This window comes from Phasianus colchicus, chromosome 17, assembly GCF_987193195.1.
Source record: "Phasianus colchicus chromosome 17, bPhaCol1.hap1.1, whole genome shotgun sequence".
NCBI lineage: Eukaryota > Metazoa > Chordata > Aves > Galliformes > Phasianidae > Phasianus > Phasianus colchicus.
In genome coordinates, this window is record NC_143452.1 from 8,978,439 (window position 1) to 8,998,594 (window position 20,156).

The 20,156-nt window shown below is 41.6% G+C and overlaps 2 protein-coding genes and 1 long non-coding RNA gene across 7 annotated transcripts in view; 2 read left to right on the top strand and 1 right to left on the bottom strand.

Moving 5' to 3' along the window:
- The first annotated feature begins 131 nt into the window (after nt 1-131).
- On the top strand, nt 132-3,181 carry LOC149915621 (uncharacterized). 2 transcript variants are annotated; one of them, XR_016471979.1, is made up of 3 exons: nt 132-414; nt 1,056-1,165; nt 2,268-3,181. It is a non-coding gene; the product is annotated as an uncharacterized LOC149915621 (long non-coding RNA). The 2 variants fall into 2 exon arrangements; XR_016471978.1 differs by having other exon boundaries at nt 132-367.
- A 1,669-nt stretch (nt 3,182-4,850) lies between these two features.
- BIRC7 (baculoviral IAP repeat containing 7) lies at nt 4,851-14,638 on the top strand. 3 transcript variants are annotated; one of them, XM_090152201.1, is made up of 8 exons: nt 4,851-4,957; nt 7,191-7,716; nt 10,339-10,438; nt 10,670-10,748; nt 10,829-10,874; nt 11,703-11,921; nt 13,039-13,104; nt 13,566-14,638. In XM_090152201.1, the coding sequence occupies exons 2-8, from the start codon at nt 7,200-7,202 to the stop codon at nt 13,766-13,768; spliced, it is 1,230 nt and encodes a 409-aa protein (XP_090008327.1). In that variant the 5' UTR covers nt 4,851-4,957; nt 7,191-7,199; the 3' UTR covers nt 13,769-14,638. The 3 variants fall into 3 exon arrangements, with proteins under 3 accessions (XP_090008327.1, XP_090008328.1, XP_090008329.1); XM_090152202.1 differs by having other exon boundaries at nt 11,886-11,921; XM_090152203.1 differs by lacking the exon at nt 11,703-11,921.
- Nucleotides 14,639-15,764: 1,126 nt separating this feature from the next.
- The window catches only part of NKAIN4 (sodium/potassium transporting ATPase interacting 4), a 46,751-nt gene continuing 42,359 nt past the window's right edge, over nt 15,765-20,156 (bottom strand). Inside the window, exon 6 of one of the 2 annotated variants that reach the window (XM_090152071.1) lies at nt 15,765-17,086. In XM_090152071.1, coding sequence (XP_090008197.1) covers nt 17,073-17,086 — 14 coding nt within the window. In that variant the 3' untranslated portion in view covers nt 15,765-17,072. The remainder of the gene's footprint in view (nt 17,087-20,156) is intronic. The other variant, XM_031589857.2, reaches the window with a different exon arrangement.

The following is a 20,156-nucleotide window of genomic DNA, read 5'->3' on the forward strand; positions in this document are numbered from 1 at the left end:
GAGCACGCCGGGAGAGCGCGGCCCGGCGCGGGCGGGCGGGAGGGAGGGGATGGCGCGCGGCGCGGAGCCGCACCTGTCGCGCATGCGCGGGGCGGCGCGGCGGGCTGAGGGGCGGGTGGGGTGGGGTGGGATGGCGGCTCGTTTCCTCGCTATTCCCCCTACTCCCCCCCTTTTTGGGGGCTGGGAGGGTCTCGGTGCGCGGTCAGACGTTGGCTGCCGGCACTGATGTGAGATCCGTGAGGAAAAGGAAGAGCTGCGGGCCGGGAGCGCAGCCTTCAGTGCGAGCAGCTGCTGCCGCAGAGCGCCTATGGAGCATCGCGCCAGCGCGCCTGCTGGCTGCCCGCGCTCTGCCCTGGCTTTTTGTCGGGTTAAGTCATCTCATTTTCCTTCCAGCTGTTGCTTGGCAGAAGGGAGGTGAGCTCTCGGTCCCATCAGCGTGGTTGATGCTGATTTCAGAGGGCTGAGAGGTGGTTTGTTGACCTCCATCCGTGCGCCCTTCTGGTAGAGCCCGAGGACGCGGGGCAGTGCTGGAGAAGCCCGCTGAGCTGCGACCCGCAGTGCTGCCGACGTCGTAGCTTTGTAGCTTTTAGGGGAGCCTGGCGTTTCCTTAACAAGAAATCGGGTGAAATAAAAGCAGTAACCCTTCTATTATTTCTAGTGGTCTAGTTTTACTAAACGGCTAGGATATGCAGTGACCAGAACTGCTGGAACTCGGTGATAGCTGTCAGAATCCTGCTTAGAATCCTTTGGGCAGGATAAAATTAATAGGTGCTGCACACAACGAAATGGCATTTCGTGCCTTCCCCAGGGTCCTGCAGTTTTTTAGGTGATTTAATGTTGTTTAGAAGCTTGTATGATAATCTTTTGTATCTATTTGAGTTCTGATGGCAAAAAAAGTTTCATCCCAACGCTCCTATGCAGCAGTGGATCTTATTTACTATTGGAGGTTCGTAGAATGTAATGTCTGACTTTGGAAACTGCTGCAATAAAAGGATTTGTAACAATGTTCAGTGGTTTATAGCGATACTGAAACTGTCTTTTCACATCTTACATAGGTGCCTGAGGTCTGTTTGGAGGATGGGGATGTCCTTATTTTGGCCAGAAACCTGTTTTTGTGTGTGTGTTTTTCTTGAAAGTGTCAAAATACCTGCAGAGCTTTAGTTTGGTAAGTCTCAGTTGCCTTTAAACATACTTCTTGTGTCAGTTTCATGACGTGAATGTACCACTTACAGTTAGCAGATACATACAGTATAAGCACTCTTTCTCTTTTTGGGAGAAAAGAAATGGATCAAAATTAGATCCTCAATATGTGTGTAATGTGTAAAGTAGGTAAATCTGCTCCCAAGAATCCCTGCATGTGCCAGAAAGGCCATCTAAGGACATTGCTTCAGTAACAAGTGTGAAAAAGCAAACAGCATGGCATGAGAGGGAACATCTGTCAGAAAGAAAGAAAGAAAGGATAGTCCTGGATGCTTCTGGGCACTGCTTTGAAGTGTATGTGACTGTATATGTTCACTAGTCTTGATATAGAAACTGTATGACTATGAATCATCTTAGCCATGAATGTATGTAGGCAGCATGTGAGCACTGTATTTGCTTCAACATCCTAGGGTACAGCAAACTAAAGCTGTTAGGCTATACTTGGTTTTTTAGGTTAAAAGGCAGTGTATGTCAAACATATGTATATGTCCAAATCCACGTTTGTGGGATTTATTTTTTACTTTTGCATTAGGAAAATGTGAGTGGTTGCAACTTCCTGGTAACTTTAAGAACATTTGTCTTGCTGTCTCCAGCTATACTTTAACCCTTGCATCTACTGATTACTTTATTTCCAAATCAGCCTGATAATAGCAAATATATAATAACTGTGTTTACATTCATTTCTTCTTAGAGAGTTTCCAATCACTGCCTAGCATTAGTTTCCAATAATCCTTGAAATGAGCTCAGCAATGTAGAATTTACCACTTTCCTCATACAGAGGCATGGTGGTGACACTGTCAATTCTAGCTGATGTTTTCTGTTTCCAACATCATTTGTTTTTCTGTAGTTCATTGCACTCCTTAGCTTAAGACAAACTCATTAGGACACCTTAATCCTCTGAAAAAGAACTGTAAATATACACAAATTGCTGAAAAAGATAAATATTAGTTGCATAAAACACATTATTGAATATGCTATTTGCTTTCATAATTTTGGTGTGCTAAAATAAAACCTCCAAATCTATCCTTCAGCATGCTGGCTTATTTTTTTATTTCTCTCTTCAGCAGACTTGTCACTTCACTTTCTTCTGCTGCGGTGACATCAGTAGAAGTACTTCTGAGCTTTCCTTTGTTGGTGAAATGCTCTCTCCAAAACCTGAGCGTCTCCCCACAGAAAGCTAACCTTAAACCTGTCATGAAGATTGTGTGATGTTAAAAGAATGGTATATTAACAGTAACAGCAACAAGAAGACCCACAGCTAATAATCATTGCCAGAATCAGTCCAATTTTTAAAACTGTCTTAGGAGCTGCCTTCCAGTTCTTCTGAAATTTAATATTGCTTTTCCCTCCCTAAGAGGCTTGGTGGATAGGGAAATGACAATTCCAAAAAAGAAAAGCTCATTCTTGACACTGCCCAAGGCGCCTCCCAAACCTGACAAGTTACTCAGCTTCTGTGTGTTCAACTTCACCACTTTTTAAATGGAAGTTGAAGAATATCTGTGATGTATTTTGGGATATTTGCCCTCGAAGCAAAGCAAACATGGAACCGTATCTCCAGTCACCATCACCCCAGGGCTTTTCCCTAGAAGCAATGTAATTGCAAAGGCTAGACAACTCAGTACACCTCTATCACAATGCTGCAGTGCATCAGAACTACCTTCCATGTGCCACAGTCAGATTTTTTAAGCCTTCCCTGACATCTGCCTTCAGACTGCTGACATCTAGGCATGGCTATGAAATAGGCAGATTGAGGAGCCTCCCAACACTTCCCGAGGTCACATTTAGAAGAAAGTTGATTAGAAGTAGTAGAACACCGGGTCATAGCTTGTAAAATACTTCCTGAGAACAACTAATGATTCTTACCTATGGACAGGTGATTTGCAGCTACCCATTAATAGAGCCCTCACACAACCTTTGTAAGAGGGATTTGTACATTCTGTACTTCACGTTTTTACGATATATTCTTCAAGAACAGGACATGTGGAGCAGAAGAGAATGTGAATTATATATAAATTCATTATGGACAAATTAAAAAGAACCAGTTCCACATGTTACAGTTCTATAAATTTTGTATATAAGTACTGCCCCCTACTGCTCAAGGGATTTTCATAAACGTATTTAATTTTTAAAAGTTTCAACTTTTTAAATCAAAATGTCTGTAAAAGCTTGCCTGTAAGAAAAGGACGTGTGGATCTTTTTTCTTAAAACAAAAATCTCAATTTATCATTTTTTACAAGCATAAGACACCTGTGCCCATTCTTTTGCTAATGGGCAAATTATGCTTTTCCAAATACATTCTTCAGAATAAGCTGCATACATCTTCTCACAAGCACAAAAGCCATGGAGATAAACACATTTCCAAGTAATTGTACCTTTCAAAACTGACCTTAAAATTCTTTATTCTGAATTATGACTACAGGAATGCAAAGGAATAGAAAGATTTCAAATTGTAGAGACGTGATGGTAACAAGAGTTGGTGTTAATTCCCAAATTAAAGGCAAAGTAATCAAGCACTCTTCAGTAAATTCTTGTTGATATTATCTGCTCATTTTGTAGTACATTTTCTTGGAAATTTTAAGGTGCAAAACATGCTTGTGTGAGAGCAAGGTGAAAAAGATAAAATGATGCCATTATAGTCAGAGCTTTACTGCTAGTGCTGAGGCCATCACCTTTCTAGGAACTGCTGTCGTGCCCTTGTGTGACGTACTCTGAAATATTTGATGTATGTCACAACTTACATCCAAACAACCTCCTTTTAGAATGTGGTTGTGTTTGTCTCTGTTTTTGTATCAATAGAAATTAAAGAAAAAAAAAAATCGTAGTTGCACAAAATGTTATCAGTTTAGGAAAAATTGTGCTTTTCATTGTCATGGTATAGATCAGTGTCACCTGCTCTGGTTTGAAAGCACTTCCTCTTAATACTCGTTGCACAAGTGATATTTGGACCTGATTCAGCAGGCAATAAAATCCCTGTTTCCTTGTGGCTTCTGGAAAGCTGTATTAAGATGTCTGTACATTTGCCATGGAGGTAATATTTGCCTACTTAAAGACTGCATTACATTGCCAGATTCCAAAGGAGTTTTAACAGACATCAGCATCAGACTACTTAATCCTTAGACCACGTTTCTGAGCTAGGAAATATAGTGGTCCTTCTTTTAGGGACAAGGAAACTGAAGCACAGAGTCTTTCAAGCCTTCAAGCAAGTACTTAATTGCTTATCATTAGAAAGTGGATTTAACATCTGCAAAATCAGGAGCACACCCGATGTATTTGTACTTGTAGTGTGTAATAGATCCATCCCACTGTGCAGTCATTAAGCAGTGCCCAGTGCCACGCACACTGCTGTTACTGCTGTTTGTACGTATGTTTAGTGATTCATCTGTATGTTTGTACAAGTGCTGAGGTGCATTCTGTTTCTTGGGGTTTTAACTACACCACAGGACTGAAATATTTCTAAGGGACTCAAACAATTACCTTCTACCAGAAACTTGAAATTAACTCCATATCTTTCCCTGGTGGCTCACACTTATGGAGATGCAAATCTCACTTAGCCAGTAGTGAATTTCAAAACAAAACCAACCAATCAGGGGAAAATGAAGCATTTAAAATGGCCTCAGTGGCAGGTGAGGCCACTTACATCTTGTAAAGGTTTCTGTTGCTTTTGTGGAAGGCTTGTATGCTGCTGAGAAGAGTGTAAGCTTGAGGCTTGTGGGGTTGGGAGAGGCTGTTACTGGTTGTGATTTGTTGTTTGCTTCAGGTAAGCAAAACCCTTTTGTTGTTTAATAACTTTTCTACTGCTTTTGTTAGAGAGTATAGTTTCTATTAGCTGTAGGTTATGGAATAAAGATAAGCAGTGTTTAATAGGAGAGTGTTCTCTCTTGCTTGTGTTATAGCTACATCTCTGTGCTTTGTAAAGAATCAAATATCTCTGAGCTACAATATGTTTTCCATAGCAAAATACTTTTCCTTCATCCCTAGTTTTGCTTTAAAAAGCAAACAACTTATTTCTCCTGTGAAGTGCTGAAGTGTAGTAACTTCATCTTTTTCTTTTTGTAGCTTTGTTGTGAGGCTTGCTACAGTGCTTGCAATGTGCACTTATGAAGTGGAAGTAGCCTATAATAATTCTTGGCCATCTTCTATGTGGAAAACAATGCTTTTTGTCTTCTGAAAATTAAAACTCTCATTTAGCTTGGGCTCATGATGAGAGCAATTCTCTAGCTGTAGAACTGCAGCTAATGACTGAGTCTCTGTCACTTCTCTGTGTTTTGAGACCAGAATCTGCTGTGCAGGTTGAAAAACTGTGCTTGTAAACTGCTTAGCTAGTGAATTCTGCTGTGTGTTGGTGCTAATGCAGCTTCTTGGTTTGTCTTCCTATGGATTTTTCTTTATATCAGCAGCATAGTTCTCAGTAACTGCTACAATACGTTAAACAAAAACAGTTTCTAAAACAAGTATGTAGAGCCATTTTCCTTACAATTGTCTTCCATGATTATGGTTATAGAAGAAAACTCTGATTTTTAAGGAACTTTCTTTTCCTTTCTTGTTTCTGTTGTGAGAGGCATGGAGCTGAGCAAGCATCCTTCTGGCCTTTAAAACCTCACTATGCAATACCTATGAAAAATGGATTTATTAAGTTTCCCTATAGGTCTGGCAACTAAAATGTCCTGTAAGTTTTCTTCCCTTAAATGTACTGCAGTGCATATTTCAGAGGAATAATTCTTCAGAAATGCTGGTGGCCTAAGTGCCTCTTATGTCTTATGTGACTATGCTGCTGCAGAGTAAGCTGCTATACTGGTGTGCTCTGTGTAAATGTTTTTTTATGGTGTGCTGCAGTAGTTAGCTAGCAACTTAAACTCCTGGTTTGTATGTCAGCTTTGAAATTATGTATTTCTTCAGGTGTGTAAGTGTATTTATCTTCTTTCTAATCTGCACGTGTGGTGCAATGGCTCTGTATACTTAAATGCTTATTTATGATAACCAGAAGTCTGCTTTTCCTTGGGAGGAGCTGACCTACTGAGCTGGGTAGTGAAAGGATTTTCAGGACACTTAATTCAAAAAATAGCAGTGAATTGTATTTGTCATTTAGTCATATTTGTAGTGACTTCACTCCAAGGGGATTCCTTTAAGTATTAGTTAAATTGGTCCTGATTCTTGGCTGTGTAAGTGTATGACCTTTGGAAGTGTATTTGCTGCCCATGCGGATGGTATTAAAAGCAGTAGCTGAGTTGTCTTAGCTTAATTGTGCAGGGAAGAACTGTTACCCCTGGAAGGATGGGAGCTTGGAAAACTTGGCATTTGGTGGCTTCTTATTCTGCCTGTGTTAGTTCTGTGCAAGAAGATTAATGTCTTACCTTTCCTTGATTACCCCTCCCTCTAGAAACTGGACTTGATTATTTTGGATTGCTTCCTGAAGGGCAGTCTATAACAGATATTTCCGTGTGATGTTTAATTCTCATAATAAGACATGAGAAATCTATTGATATCCTACAGCACTTAGCTGTTAATTGGATGTTGAGAGGATGCCTGTTTGAGTGTGGCTGTTCTTGGCTTTATGTCCCCTCTGAAATGGTCGTTGTGTTTTTGTTTTTCTGGGGTGGGGTGCAGTTTTTCTAATGGTAAAGTCTGAACAAAATGACTGGGGGTTTAGCACAGTCTGAAAGCTGGATTGGCTCAGCAAGAGGCAGTGTAGGTTTTGCCCTCCCCCTCCACTATTTGTTCCTGCAAGCATCTCTCCTGTAAATTGGCTGAGGGGATCAGAAAGTACGAGTCTCTTCCCTTCAGACTCACTAGTGAGGGTTCAGCAAAACTTGAGCAGCAAAGTCCAGAAGCACCAGACCTGTGACTGAGCTGCAATTCTGAAACAAGCTCAGCTGTGTAAAGATCACGAGCATTCCAGAATACACATGGGGATGTAGAACAAATAACACAGGGTGAGTTCAGCCTGACACCAGGAATCCAGCTGACTGCTCTGGATTCTCATTCTCTTTCAGAACGAGGACATGGCAGACACAGCACCAGCAGAGGGGACTCATCTCAGGAATACCTGCTGCCAGCTGTTCAATTCCAGCATGAGGGATGAAGCAAGAAGGCTGAGGACTTTCTCACAGTGGCCACGCAGCTCACCAGTGTCTGCCTGGGATTTAGCCAAGGCTGGCTTTTTCTTTGTGGGTCCAGGAGATCAAGTACAGTGCTTCAGCTGCGGTGGCATCCTGAAAGACTGGGAGCCTGGTGATTGCCCAATAGTGGAGCACCTGAAGTTCTTCCCTTTCTGTAAATTCATTTATCATGGAGCTGTTTGGAATCAACAGGTTCCTCTTCAGGGAGTTTTTGACAGTGTAGATGGGCAGTTCCTCAGCCTCTTGCAGAGGATAGACAGTGAGGAGACAGCCCTGCCCAACCAACCAGAATACCCAGAAATGGTCACAGAGGAGATGAGACTATCAACGTTTCAGAACTGGCCACAGTATACTGAGATGCATCCTGAGCAACTGGCTAGAGCAGGGTTCTTCTACACAGGTAGGAACACCCAGTAAAGTCTATTTTGTCTGTGTAATGCTGTGGAACTATGCTTAAACTCCTGTATGGGGAATCCATAGCTGAACTTTGATTTACTATACCACATGTTGGCAGAATTGTCACTCTTAGCAAGAGCTAGAAAGGGAGAGGAGCAGAACTTGCATGAGGTAAGCTCAGCTTAGCTGGACTGCTCTGGAATGCAGATAATGAAGTCATTGGAAGGTCTGTGAACAGTATTTGAGATCACTTAACAGTGTGGTGTGAATGTTGCACTCGCGTTGTAGGTCAACAGAGAAAAATGTGTCACAGAAAAATGTGTTTGAGGGCTCTGCTGTTGCACTGTATCTTCATAAAGGCAAATGTGTTGCAAGGGTACTTCCAACCTTGGTTCTGATTCAGTATCCTGTAGTAACTTAGAATGGTTGTTGGTGTTGCTGTTTTAGGTGCTGCTTGTGACTTCATGCTGAAATATTAACTTTTTGGTAGTGAATCTCTTCTGACTCTGTTCTGATGGCATGAATACATGTAAAACAGCTGCTATATTCTTATATCAGCTTGTAGCTACCTAGACATCAAAGAAAGCTTACTGAATTTGCAGCTCTTTTCCTAGCTCAGCACTACTTTGAAAATTGCTGCATATTCTTAGCTCGTCTTCAAGTTAGCTTTTGAAGATATCACTGTGTATCGATGCTCTTGCTTGTGCAAATACATGCAAGTGAATCTAGTATGGTTATAAACATCACCCTTCTGTGTGTGCTGTCTTTCTTACCACTTGGACGGGATTCACTTCTGTGCTGGTATCTGGTTTGGATGCTGATGAGTCCACTACTAAGTCTTTTCTTACTAGCAGAATAGAAAAGCAGTAAGTTTTAAACCAGTTTTACCAGAATGAGAGTGTGTGCTTAAAGATTCATCAAACCTATTTGTTACCTGTGCTTTTAGAAGAACCCAAGGCACTTCTTGGTATGCTGTGCTTCATAAGCTCTGTCTTGCACTCCAGCCTTCTCAAAAATAAATAATACAAACTTGAATAAGATTTGGAAGATGGCAAACTTGGCTGTCACTGTGGTTTGCTGCCATGAGGATTCATATTGCTAAACTAAAAATACTTCTGAGCAAAATATGCAATAGTTTCTTATATGTATATAAATACACATTCTCAGTTGTTTCTCCTAGAGAGGGTTATGCTGGCTAGGAAGCAAGCCTGAGTAAGTACTGTTTCCTGGACTGAGGAACTGGAAAAAATCTTCACAGTACCTTCATGATTGACTGTAATTCAATACTGTGAGTGGGGGTGGGGAGTCCTTTTTGCTGTCTAATATAGTGATACTTCTGTTAGAGACATCCCTTCTTCCATGGCAAAGGAACCTATGGATCTCATATTTGCACATCAGTAATAGACACAGAAGTGTCTATAGACTAAAACCCTTTTTTGTGTGTGTGTGGGGACTGTGTATCCCAAATGTCTCATGCCCTCATTGCTAAAGTAGAATTGTACTACCTTTCTCTAAGTACTTGGTAAGGATGGAAGGGAAGGGCAGTCTTAAATGTTGCTGTGCCAAATCTCAAATCACTACATGCACGTTGGGAAGTCTAACTGATCTGTTCTTTCTGTCCAGCTAGAGGACGTGTCTGGCTTCTGAAGTCAACTTCTGCAAGACTTTCACTGAAACTGTAGCCTTGCTGTAAATCCAGTTAAATACTGGAATCTGCACCTATTTGCTCAGGGTGCAGCAGTGGGGGCGAAGCAGCATCCATATCTATAACAGAAGAGCAATATAGGCATTACATCTGAGCCATTGCTTTTGTCTTTTAAGTTGTGAAGCATAAAGAAAGGAGCAGCTTGGCCAGGAGTGCAGAACAAACTATAAAGCAGTGTCTGGAGCTGAAATCCCATCTACTGTTGGACTGGGTCACTTGTGGAGCAGCTGAGTAAGAGCCCAGCAGAGAGGCTCATGTTGGGGATCATTAGGAAGCAGTCTGTTCTGGCACTCCCCTGCTGTTACTTGGGCTGGAGAACTCTGGAAATGAACACTCAACTCTCTTAACACAAGTGTTTGGAAGATCATGTCTGTAACCCACACTTACTGGCAGATTTCACTGAAGTTTTCATCAACCTTCAGATAGGGCACTTGTAGGCGGTTCTTAACTGTGCTTGGCTTTAATTCCACCTCTTGGTGATGTGAAGCACAGTAGCAGGGTGGGATAGCTTGGGAATGCCCTGTGTCAAACTTCTATACCTATAAACCAGAAGCAGTGTATGCTGACTATACCAGCTGTTGATTTATGGCAGATCATGGTAAGAAAATGTTCATAGGTAGAATTACAGCTGTACTCTAAATCCTGGCAAGAGGGGGCTGGATGGTTGGTGTACAAGTGAACTGTGGTGCTCCCATGCATGCTGCCTGTTACCTTGTGACCCAGTTCTGGAATCAGCTAGCTGCAGCTCTGGGAGTTCTGTCGTCTCTGTGCCTCTAAACAACTTGTGTGATGCTGATAAGCTGTCATGTGCTCCTCTGTTCTGTAGCCTGTGATCTGTGCTGAGCCTCTCCAGGTTCTGATTAGAGCTAGGAGAGCATAGGTTGAATCAGATGGTAAATTATCTTGTAATGTCTTTTGCAGGCCAAGGTGATGTGGTGAGGTGTTTTTATTGTGATGGAGGTATGAGGAACTGGGCATTTGGAGATGACCCTTGGAGGGAACATGCCAAATGGTATCCAAGGTAAATGTCTTGGCTTACAAGTGTCCCTTGTAGCAAGACCAAAAGACACTTGTGCATTCCACTCAGTTATTCTTCTGTTTTGTAAGGCAGAAATATTACCAGCTCAGAGCCACAGGTGCATGGGTAATGGCTCACAAACTGATGGCACTACTTGCTTCTAAGCTTAATCCTACTACCTTACCCACTCTTAGGAGGCTCTGCTCTAATATATTGAAATCTTTCTGCTTATAGGTGTGAATTCTTGTTGCGATCAATGGGGAGAGAATTTGTTAGCAGTGTTCAAGAGTCCTTTGCCGGCACTCCACCTCCAGTGAGTCATAAATATTTTGTGTGTAGCAAATGCAAGTTTGTTGGGAAGTTCTGAGCACGTTTCTCTTGTGGCATTTTCAGAGAGATTCCAGGGACCAGATGGGACAAGGGTCCTCTGCTTACCAAGGTTAGTGCTGCTTTGTTTAAGTGTTGTATCTTTCTTCTACCCCACTCTTGCTTGTGTGTTCAGGGTTGGTGTTTAATGTTTTGGTATTCTAGAAGCAATTCTCCTTTATCCTTGGGAAATGGTCTCTAGCACAAGAAGTACTTGTTCTTGTGAGATCTCCTAGCCTGTTTGAGACCAATTGTATTTAGCTAGTCTGGATAATGACTTGTTTGTCCCATCTTCTATTTGTCTGTTCTGTGATGTAGTCCAAAAGATTCAGACAGAAACAGCATTTTAAGCAGGCCAGAGAACAGCTGAAGGTCCCTGGTTATGAAAGCATTAGTCTTGGGGATCTACCATCCAGTGCTACTCTAAACTTAAGTAGGTTAAACTCAGCTCCTGTAACTGTGGAAAACTGATTTTTTTCGCATTCTCTTGAAGATCCTGTCTGATAGGTGAGCTTAAATCTTTAAGCTTTTGAATGAACTGCCAGCAGAATTTTGTATTTCAGGATTTACTGATGAATGTTTCAGCTAGACAGAGGCAGAAGAGGCATAAATTGAGAGATTCTACTTAATGTTCATCATGACAGTTCTGAGATTTTGGCTGTTGGACTGGAGCCAAAAAATGGGAGGCTTTATTCACTGCTGGAGAATGAAATATCTGAAGTTACTCTCCTGGTTCTTATGGAATTGCTTTTGTTTTGGCTTTTTTGACTTATGATTGGAAGTGGAAACTGTAAATCTTGATACAGATAACTCAAATCTTTTGAAATTAACGCCATTTTACATGTAATGGCTTCAGAGTGTAGCATACTTCTTTGTGAAGAGTCTGTTTACTACTTTACAGATCTTTTAAGGAACTGGAAGTTGCAGACTCTTCCTTCTCTGGATCAGTTTTCTGTAGCACAGAATGTCCTGGAGATGGGCTTTAACCCTGCCTGGGTTGCTAGCTTGGTAGAGAATAAATACATATTGACTGGGACTTTCTACCTTTCTGAGTCTGAACTGATTTCTGATCTGCTTCGGCCAGAATGGGAAGAGAGCAGCAGTGCAAAGGAAAACAGAGGTATGTCTGATTGATTTGCCCACCCACATTCTTGGTGGATGTTCAACCTCTTATTCACTTCCTCTTGAGCACCGTTGTGAGTGTCCTGTGGGTCTGCTTTCTCTCTTCCTAGACTGGAATTAAGAGTAGATATAAACCAAAGGCTGCCTTTCTTTGAGAGGCTCAACAGTGAGATACTTTAAAGAAACCTGAAGGGTCTGTTATTACTGGAGTAACTGATACAGACACAGGAAATGTCTCCAGTAGGTTGTGGTGTAGATGTCTTTGTTTTCTGCAGCCCTTAACTGCAGTAGCAGGTGTGCATTATGTGGGGCTTTTGCACAAATTACCATCCCCAGGTGTAGCTGACTAAGGCAGTTGCCTGAAGCAAGGCTTTTAGGACAGGTACATAGTCTAAGTCTATTTAAGATTGCATCAATGACTTCATTAGAAATAGCTGCACTCTGGTTTGGGTAATACATATTCTACTCAGTTTATCTGTCTATTTTGTGTCTGTTGTATGGAGTCTGATAAATGAAGTTTATTTGAAGATGTTTCCCTGTAGCCTTTCATTAGTAGCAAGCCTGCTCTCTAAACCTACTGTCTCCATATTAGTAGTCTGTTACATCTAGCAAGACAAAAATGAAATGACTTCCACAAGGCTGAGAGTGATTAAACAGTAGCAAAGGAGCAGGAACAAGCAGCTGATGGAACCATAGAATCATCATAGAATGGCCTGGATTGAAAAGGACCACAATGCTCATCTCTTTTCAACCCCCTGCTATGTGCAGGGCCGCCAACCAGCAGACCAGGCTGCCCAGAGCCACATCCAGCCTGGCCTTGAATGCCTGCAGGGATGGGGCATCCACAGCCTCCTTGGGCAACCTGTTCCAGTGTGTCACCACCTTCTGGTTGGGGGGGGGGGGAGAAGCTTTGAGGAGATGATAGGCATAGGCATGTGTTAACCTCCTTATGAGGGCATACTGGTATAAGCACCAGGGAGCATCAGCTTGACCAGGCTGAATGTGTAAGGTTATGTAAAGACTGACTGAAATAAGGATATTTCTGCTCTTTAAGCAACACTGTCTGAAGAGGGTGGGAAGGAATATGTTTAATGCCTTTTCTCCTGGTTAAACAGATGCGGTTCAGAGAGAGACTGAAACATCAAGTTCAAGAGGAGAAATGCAACCTGTGCAACAAAAAGGTGCACTGGGGTGACTGTGGATGGGAAACTATGTGCAGGCATAATCCGGACAGCTTTCATAGTAACAGTATCATGATGGTTGTATTCTAGTCTTGAAAAGGAGTAGTCTGGACTGTGGCAGAATGTAGAAACCTTACTCAGGATTTAAAGCTACTTTGTGATGCAGACTTATCTTAAAACAGTTTGGGTTTTCTTTAATCAGGGATATGTATTGAAGTACAATGATACTGACATCTGTCCCTGCTCAGTCTGTGATGTGCAGGTATGCCAAGTCTTAAGTATGTAAGCTAGAGTTCATAACAGCTGTAGCTAATAATGCTTAAGTGAAATCTGCTTGAGAAAAGTAATTCTGCTGTCACTCTGAAAAAATGAGCAGTTGCTCTGACTTATTAACAAAATGATCTGCTCTCTGGGGCTGTTACAGTATTAACACTTTGGGTTTTCTTTTTTCTTTTGTGAAGAGGAGTCTCCATTGAGCACAGAAGAACAGCTCCGACGCTTGCAAGAAGAAAGGATGTGCAAAGTGTGCATGGACAGGGATGTGTCTGTTGTATTTGTTCCCTGTGGCCACCTGGTAGCTTGTGGAGAATGTGCCCTCAACTTGAGACTGTGTCCTATCTGCAGAGCAGTCATCCGAGGAAGTGTGAGGACTTTCATGTCCTGAACCACAGTGTGCAAAAAGGAAAAACAAGTGTCTAAAATATTCTCCTATGCCAGCAGAGAAAGAAACAATTTGTTACTTGAGCTGTCTTATTTGCAGGATAGCTTGGCCTAAAACTCCTTTCTATGCAGAATGCTTCTGGTAAGAGCTGCTGATTAGTTCTGATCTTGCTGTAGGACTGCTGCAGAAAAACTATGCCAGTTTGTTTTTGTCCTTCAAAATGAGGTTTTTGCTGGAGGTAGTCCTCCAAATACTTGAGGATCTCTTTTCTGTACTGAAAACAAGAGCTGTTTTCAGCAGTCTGTCTGGTTCTTTTCATTTAGGAGTTTAGAGAATATCCTGCTAGGGCTGATGGATTCCTTCAGAAGTGTGAGTAAAGTTAGAGTAACTTTATACCAAATGCATCCTGTAGTAGCTAGGATGCTCAGTAGGAATGGGGGAAGGGGGAAGTAGAAAGGAGAATCTAGTTCTTCTGAGGTTGTCTTCTGATTTTTTTTTTGTTGAATTTTCAACAGTTGGAGAAACTATTTTTAACAGTACTCAAATCTACTTAACCCTGTTCTGTTTCTCCAACCTCTGCTCTCAGCTCATTATCCTTCTAGACAGATGTTGAGAGACTCTCCAATGCTCTTGGTCACAGGATGATCTGAATCTTTCTTGTGAGGCCTCTTTGCTGTCTATTAGGGACTAGACTTTTGCTAAGAGAACTTTTTTCAAAGGAAACTTTTCTAGGGCTTCTGTTTGCTGGCTAAACCAGTTTTTAATTTAAGTATAATATTCTATCCTGTAGCAACAGACTTGTAAGCATGCTAACTGCAGGGAAGATGGTTTTTAAAATTTTCTGTTCTGTTTAACTGAATAAAAGGCTTGTCTCATGAAGGTCTGAGTATCTGATTCCAGTATAAGTCCTACTGGTGTGGGTGGGATCCTGGAATATTAGAGGAGAGCCAGGCTTAGATATTTGAGTTTCCATCCTTCACAAACATAAGTGGGAGAAGCAAATTCTTACCATCCATTAATTTCCTTTGAAATATAGAAGACAGTGTGGGATCTCCAGATTCCTGGCTGCAAGACAAGGCAGGATAAGGACCAGATACGTGAAGTTGTGTAAGTGGGAAGAATACTGCATCTGAACTTGATGGAGAACTTTAGTACCTGTCTCTTAAATAGCATCTATGGAGACTGGAGCACAGGCTCTAATTCTGGATACCAAACGGGACTGAAGTCTCATCCCTGGGCCATGTGAGAGGGCAGAATTCTTCATCTTTGTTTTCAGGAGAAGGAAATTCTAATGCAGCTCATGGCAAAGATGAAACTACTAACTGAGCAGGTTAAACTCTCAGACTCCGAGGGTTGGTGGATCTCTGGTACCTGGCAGCTCTGGTAGGGAAGAGTCGTACCACTGTGCTAAACTAGTGTTATGGCAGGATTCAAGCTATTTGGCTTTATTTTGCCACTATAAATAACAGCAAAAGCTGCCTATATTTTAAGTGGATGTGCTAATCTGTGAAGGGAGGAGTGAAAAATAGCTCAGTGTTGGAGTAGTGCTATTTCCTCTTAAACATCAGTTCAGAGCCTGGAATGTAGCCTAGCATCAAAAGGACTACAGGGTGTGAAACTGCCCAGCTATTTCTGGGATTTTCTTGTAGGTTTTCAAGTGTGGGGACTCTGTTTCCGTGGAAAAAATGTCCCGTCAGGAGCAGGTGCAAGTTGATTTTTGACTGGTTGTAGTCCCAAGTGCTGCCTATCCCCAATAGAGGGCACTCCTAGCTCCTGATAAAGGAACCCCCTTGTGGAAAAAACTATTGCTCCTTCATCTTGTGGCACGCTGGAGATGCAAATAACTACGAGTTGCTGCCCTAACGGAGTATAGGGTTATTCTGTAGTCTTGCAGTACTTAGAGTAAGTCTAGTGCAAGCAGACCAGTAGGAAAGTTTTGTCAGAGTGCAAAGGATAAATGTTTCTGCTAACAAAAACTAAAGGAGGTACGAAGAAAAGTGCATCATTGTATCTTTGACTTTTAGCACTTAATATTTTTATTTTTTTAATCACTTCCTTGCACTTTGCTTCCCTAGCATGGCTTCTGGCCTGGCTCTTTTGTAAAGCATTATTCATGAATCCCAAATGGTCTTAGACTAGACAACACAAAGAATTACAACAGCTTGTGGAATGCTTCAGCCAAAGAAAGCCATGGATGGCAGACAAGCACTCTTTTCCCTGCTTGATGCTTAACATCCTGGGAGATATAACTAACAAAAAGGATGCTGTTTTTTTTTTCTTTTTAATTATTTGCTGCAGCTTATTAATGCAACTTAATTACAGTTCTATTGCCCCTTTCTTCCTCCCCACTCCCTCCCCTCAAAATTATCCTGTCATAAAAATACCTTCCAGCAGGAAGCTGTTGGGCCTGTGCCTGGAGTAAGTGTGGCTGCTTGGCAAAGAAAGCAGATACAAAAACACGATCCACGAGGAACCAGGCATTTTCCAGTGTCCTGCAGCAGGTATCAGTTGTGCACACGGCTATACCAGTAACTTAATGTGGGTGGACAAACCCAGAGTAGGCTCTAGCTGCTGTAAGTTTGGCATGTTGCAATGGGGTTAAGCTCCATACCAAGTACAGATTTGGCAATTGTACTAGGGTCTTTTTAGCTGTTCAGCATTTATAGTAGTTAAATCACAATGTTAGAATCCAAGCCAAATTCCTTACTACTAAGGAGTAGAGAATAAGGGAGTCTTGGATAAAGGGGAGAAAGGGAAGATCTCTTACCTACAACATTAAAAAAAAAAAACGTAGGGTGTATAAGAGAGCCTAAACTCAAATAACCCTTGCCTAGTTTTATACAGGCAGGAAAAGGTTCAAGTTGTATTAAGGGGATTTAGGCTCTTTCCAGAACTGAGGAAAGGAGAGAGGGAAGAAACTAACTACAAAACATATGAGATGTCCCAGGGTGTTGCAGTGTTTCCTTCTCTGTGGATCCATGGATGGAAGGAAGCAGCTCCGACTTCTCCCGCATCTCTTGAGACAGGCTCCTAGTGAACTTCTGCCTGAGGATTTCCAGTCTGTGCCATTTGGCTAGAACCACCTACTGGGGTAGGAATGGTTCATCAGGGCACTTGTAGAGTTAAGAACAGACTGTGTGGTCATCCTTCAATGTACATTCATTTCATTTGAAAAGAAGACAAGGAACAAAAAATGGAATGGAGTTCACCATCCTGCATTTCCTCTGCCATAGACCCAGGCCACAGGGGATTATTTCCTGCAGCACCTTTGGTGGAGTGCAAGATTTATCCATCCTCTGGCTCCTCCTCATTTACGCAGGCCTGCAGAGAAGAAAAAGTGAAGGCAGGATATTAATGCAGAACAAAACACTTCTATTACTTCAGGTAACAAACTGGAACTAATGAGGGCAAAATTGTTTTTTCTGTTCCAAATTTGTAAATATGGGTGACTACAGATAAAGAGTAGGATGGAGGAATCAGATACAATGTGGTTAAGTCATCTTCAAGTCTAGGAAGAGTATTATGCATATACCAGACTTGAATATACTGCAGTTAGAGTAGGGAATAGATGTGAGCCAAAGTGTTAGATCCACGTATTGTGAGCCTTGGAGATGCATAAAACTTGGTTAGGAATTTTAAAAGCTGGGGATCATCTCTGGAATAAAGTAGCTCTGTAAAAAAGCATATCACTGCAGTTTCAGTGCAGAAGCATAAGCATATCTACTTCTGTAGCCAGCAGTAAAGATGAGAACATTTTCAGCTGAATCATCACCTCTTAAACATGCAGCTTCAGGTTGATAGTCAGCAATTTTTATTTTATTTTTTGTTTGGAAGGGAAGTCTACCTAGAAAGAAAAGCAGAAGCATTTGTGTGTGTGCAGCTTTTCTTTGGTTTTGCCAAAGTGGGCTCTTTTTTCCTGTTCCAGTAAAGGTTTCCTTTGTAAAGCATTCTGATCATCAAAACAGTTAGGACTTCTTTTTTTGTTTCCTCCAAAGGATGTTTTAGTTTTTCATGTTTCCTCCCTGCTTCATACCTGTCTGCTGTACTGAAGAACCTACTTTCAACCTGCCCTGTTACCTGCACTCTACTCCTGTAACTCTGCATGCCCACAGCTGTTTCATGCCTATGGCTAGCAGACTGACTGCACCACAGAAGGAAGAATTGATTAGGAGGTATCAAAGTGAGAAGTTAGCAATGAAAGCCTGTAATCATTCAATCAACCAGTGCCTCCTGTTGCTATCCTGTCAATACTGAAGTCAGCATCTGATACAAGTCACACCCTTTGTTACCCTATGGCCTTTCAGAGAGGTCAGATGTGAGGGAAGCAGAGTTAGTGAGATCAAGCTATGTGACTAAAATCAAATTAAAGCTTGTAAGTTACTAATGTGATGTAGTACTCAGAGTGCCAGCTTGGGCAGGAGCCTTACAAAACTGTGTTTTGCTGCTGATCTTGGAAGTATGGCATTCAAAGGTGTGGAGATGTGTTGCCCTTCTCTATACTTGAAAATGAATAGAGGCTACCTCCTGACATCTAGTGAGTTCTTGATTTTTTTTTTAATTTTTTTTTGCATTGAATGATGTCCAAAACAATGCTACAAGACTTCTGCTTCATAACTGAGCTTACAGAGCATTGATGCTTGAAACAAATTGAGATGCCAAAAGAATGGCTACAGCCTGCAGGAAGTGCTGACTGGTTATCAGGATGAGCTGAACTTCCTGCTGTCTTAGCAGGCATTACAGATTACTTGAAGATAACAGCTTTAGTAAGAAGTGTTTGTTGACCCTTCTGCAGTTACAGCACGAGAATGCTTTTCTTTGCTTCAAATGATAATTCTGTTACTGCAAAGACAAAAAAAAAGAAAAGCAGTCCTGCACTCATGGCCTTTCCTATGAATCCTAGGAGAAGACAGTGGTGGAAAGCTCAGCCTTTCCTTCTTTCCACTTGAAACTGGCTTTCAATAACTGATGTACTGTTGTTGGTTAAGTATTTTCACCCAAAAGTAACTTCTATCAAGATTCCTAATGTATTTTTACTGTTAGAAACTTAGTGCAGTGTGTTGAGGTAAATTGCAGTGAGGTTAAGGGCAGCTCATCTACACAGTGCAATTTCTAGAAGTCTCTTGCTTAAGCCTGTGACTTGAAGCAGGAACCAAACCTCCCCAGAGTCAGTGAAATGTAGAACAGAAGCAGTTGTAGAACCTGAAATAGAAATAACTGTATTTATAGAACATCACTGTTGCCCTGAGTAGTGGAAAGGCTAAGTAAGATGAAGCTTATTTAAATCATGCCTTTGTAAGCAGTAGTACAAAAGTGTCAGTGATTTTTTTTTATTAAAAGTAACAGCTGGCTTTGACCACTTGCTTTTTCCATTAACTGGAGCCTTGCAACTGAACTGAAGTCGAGTTCAGTGGTAGATTCAGAGATAAAGCAGGCTGATAATAGATACTTCCAGACCCCAGACCAGTTATCAATTAATAAAATTAATAGTTTTGGGAGATGATTTAATACAAGGCAAAAGTTTATTTAAAAACATCTTTCAGTGCTAGGGGTAGAAGCTGAAGGCTGGAAATAGGATGCACAACTCCAATACTGAATTTAGCAGCTGATAATCACTGCAATAGATTAACATAAGTCTTTATTTAAAAGTTATTTAACACCATAGGCTGGGTAGTCAGTACATAGCACAGAAGCTATGGGGGTTGGTCTCACATTTAGCTATGCATAGCAGAGAAGGTTAATGTCTTTGTTCTGTTCAAATCCATAGATTTGAAGAGATAAGAGACTAGGGAAATATGCAAGCCAGGGCAAGGCTGAGTCACAGGGCAGAGGAGAGGAAGGAAAGTGATCCTATCAGAAAAGGATAGGTGAAACTGGTGTGAAGACTATAATCCCAAAGAATGAATTAAAGTGGTCCTGTTTAAGACAACAGGGCCACGATCAGGGAGAAGTTGACTACTGGCAAATTTCATCCTAAAATGAAAGCTAAGTTTGCAGCAGCAGCTTGCTCAGTCAGTAGCTGTAGAGTGGATCTGGTTTCATGCAGGGCTTCCTTCAACAAAAAAAGAACAACAAAAAGCATGTGTTCCTCACCCCTTTCTGCTCTAAAAGTTTCAACTTGAAAGAAGTTGGATGGATTTGTTGTTTTGCATCTTTTTGGTAAGGAATAAAATGTCTTCAGTCATTGTATTAAATGATGAGGGCATTTGGCCCTCAGTGCCTCATACTGTAAAACTCCACCTCATCATTAGCTGAGAATCAAGTATCCACTCCTACTCACACTCTGCATATGAGAGAGAGGCAATAGCTAGTCCAGAATAAACAAGAATTAGTATTTGGTGGCTGTTATGAAATTTATAGAGGGTCACCTTATCTACTCCTCAGCAGCTGTTTT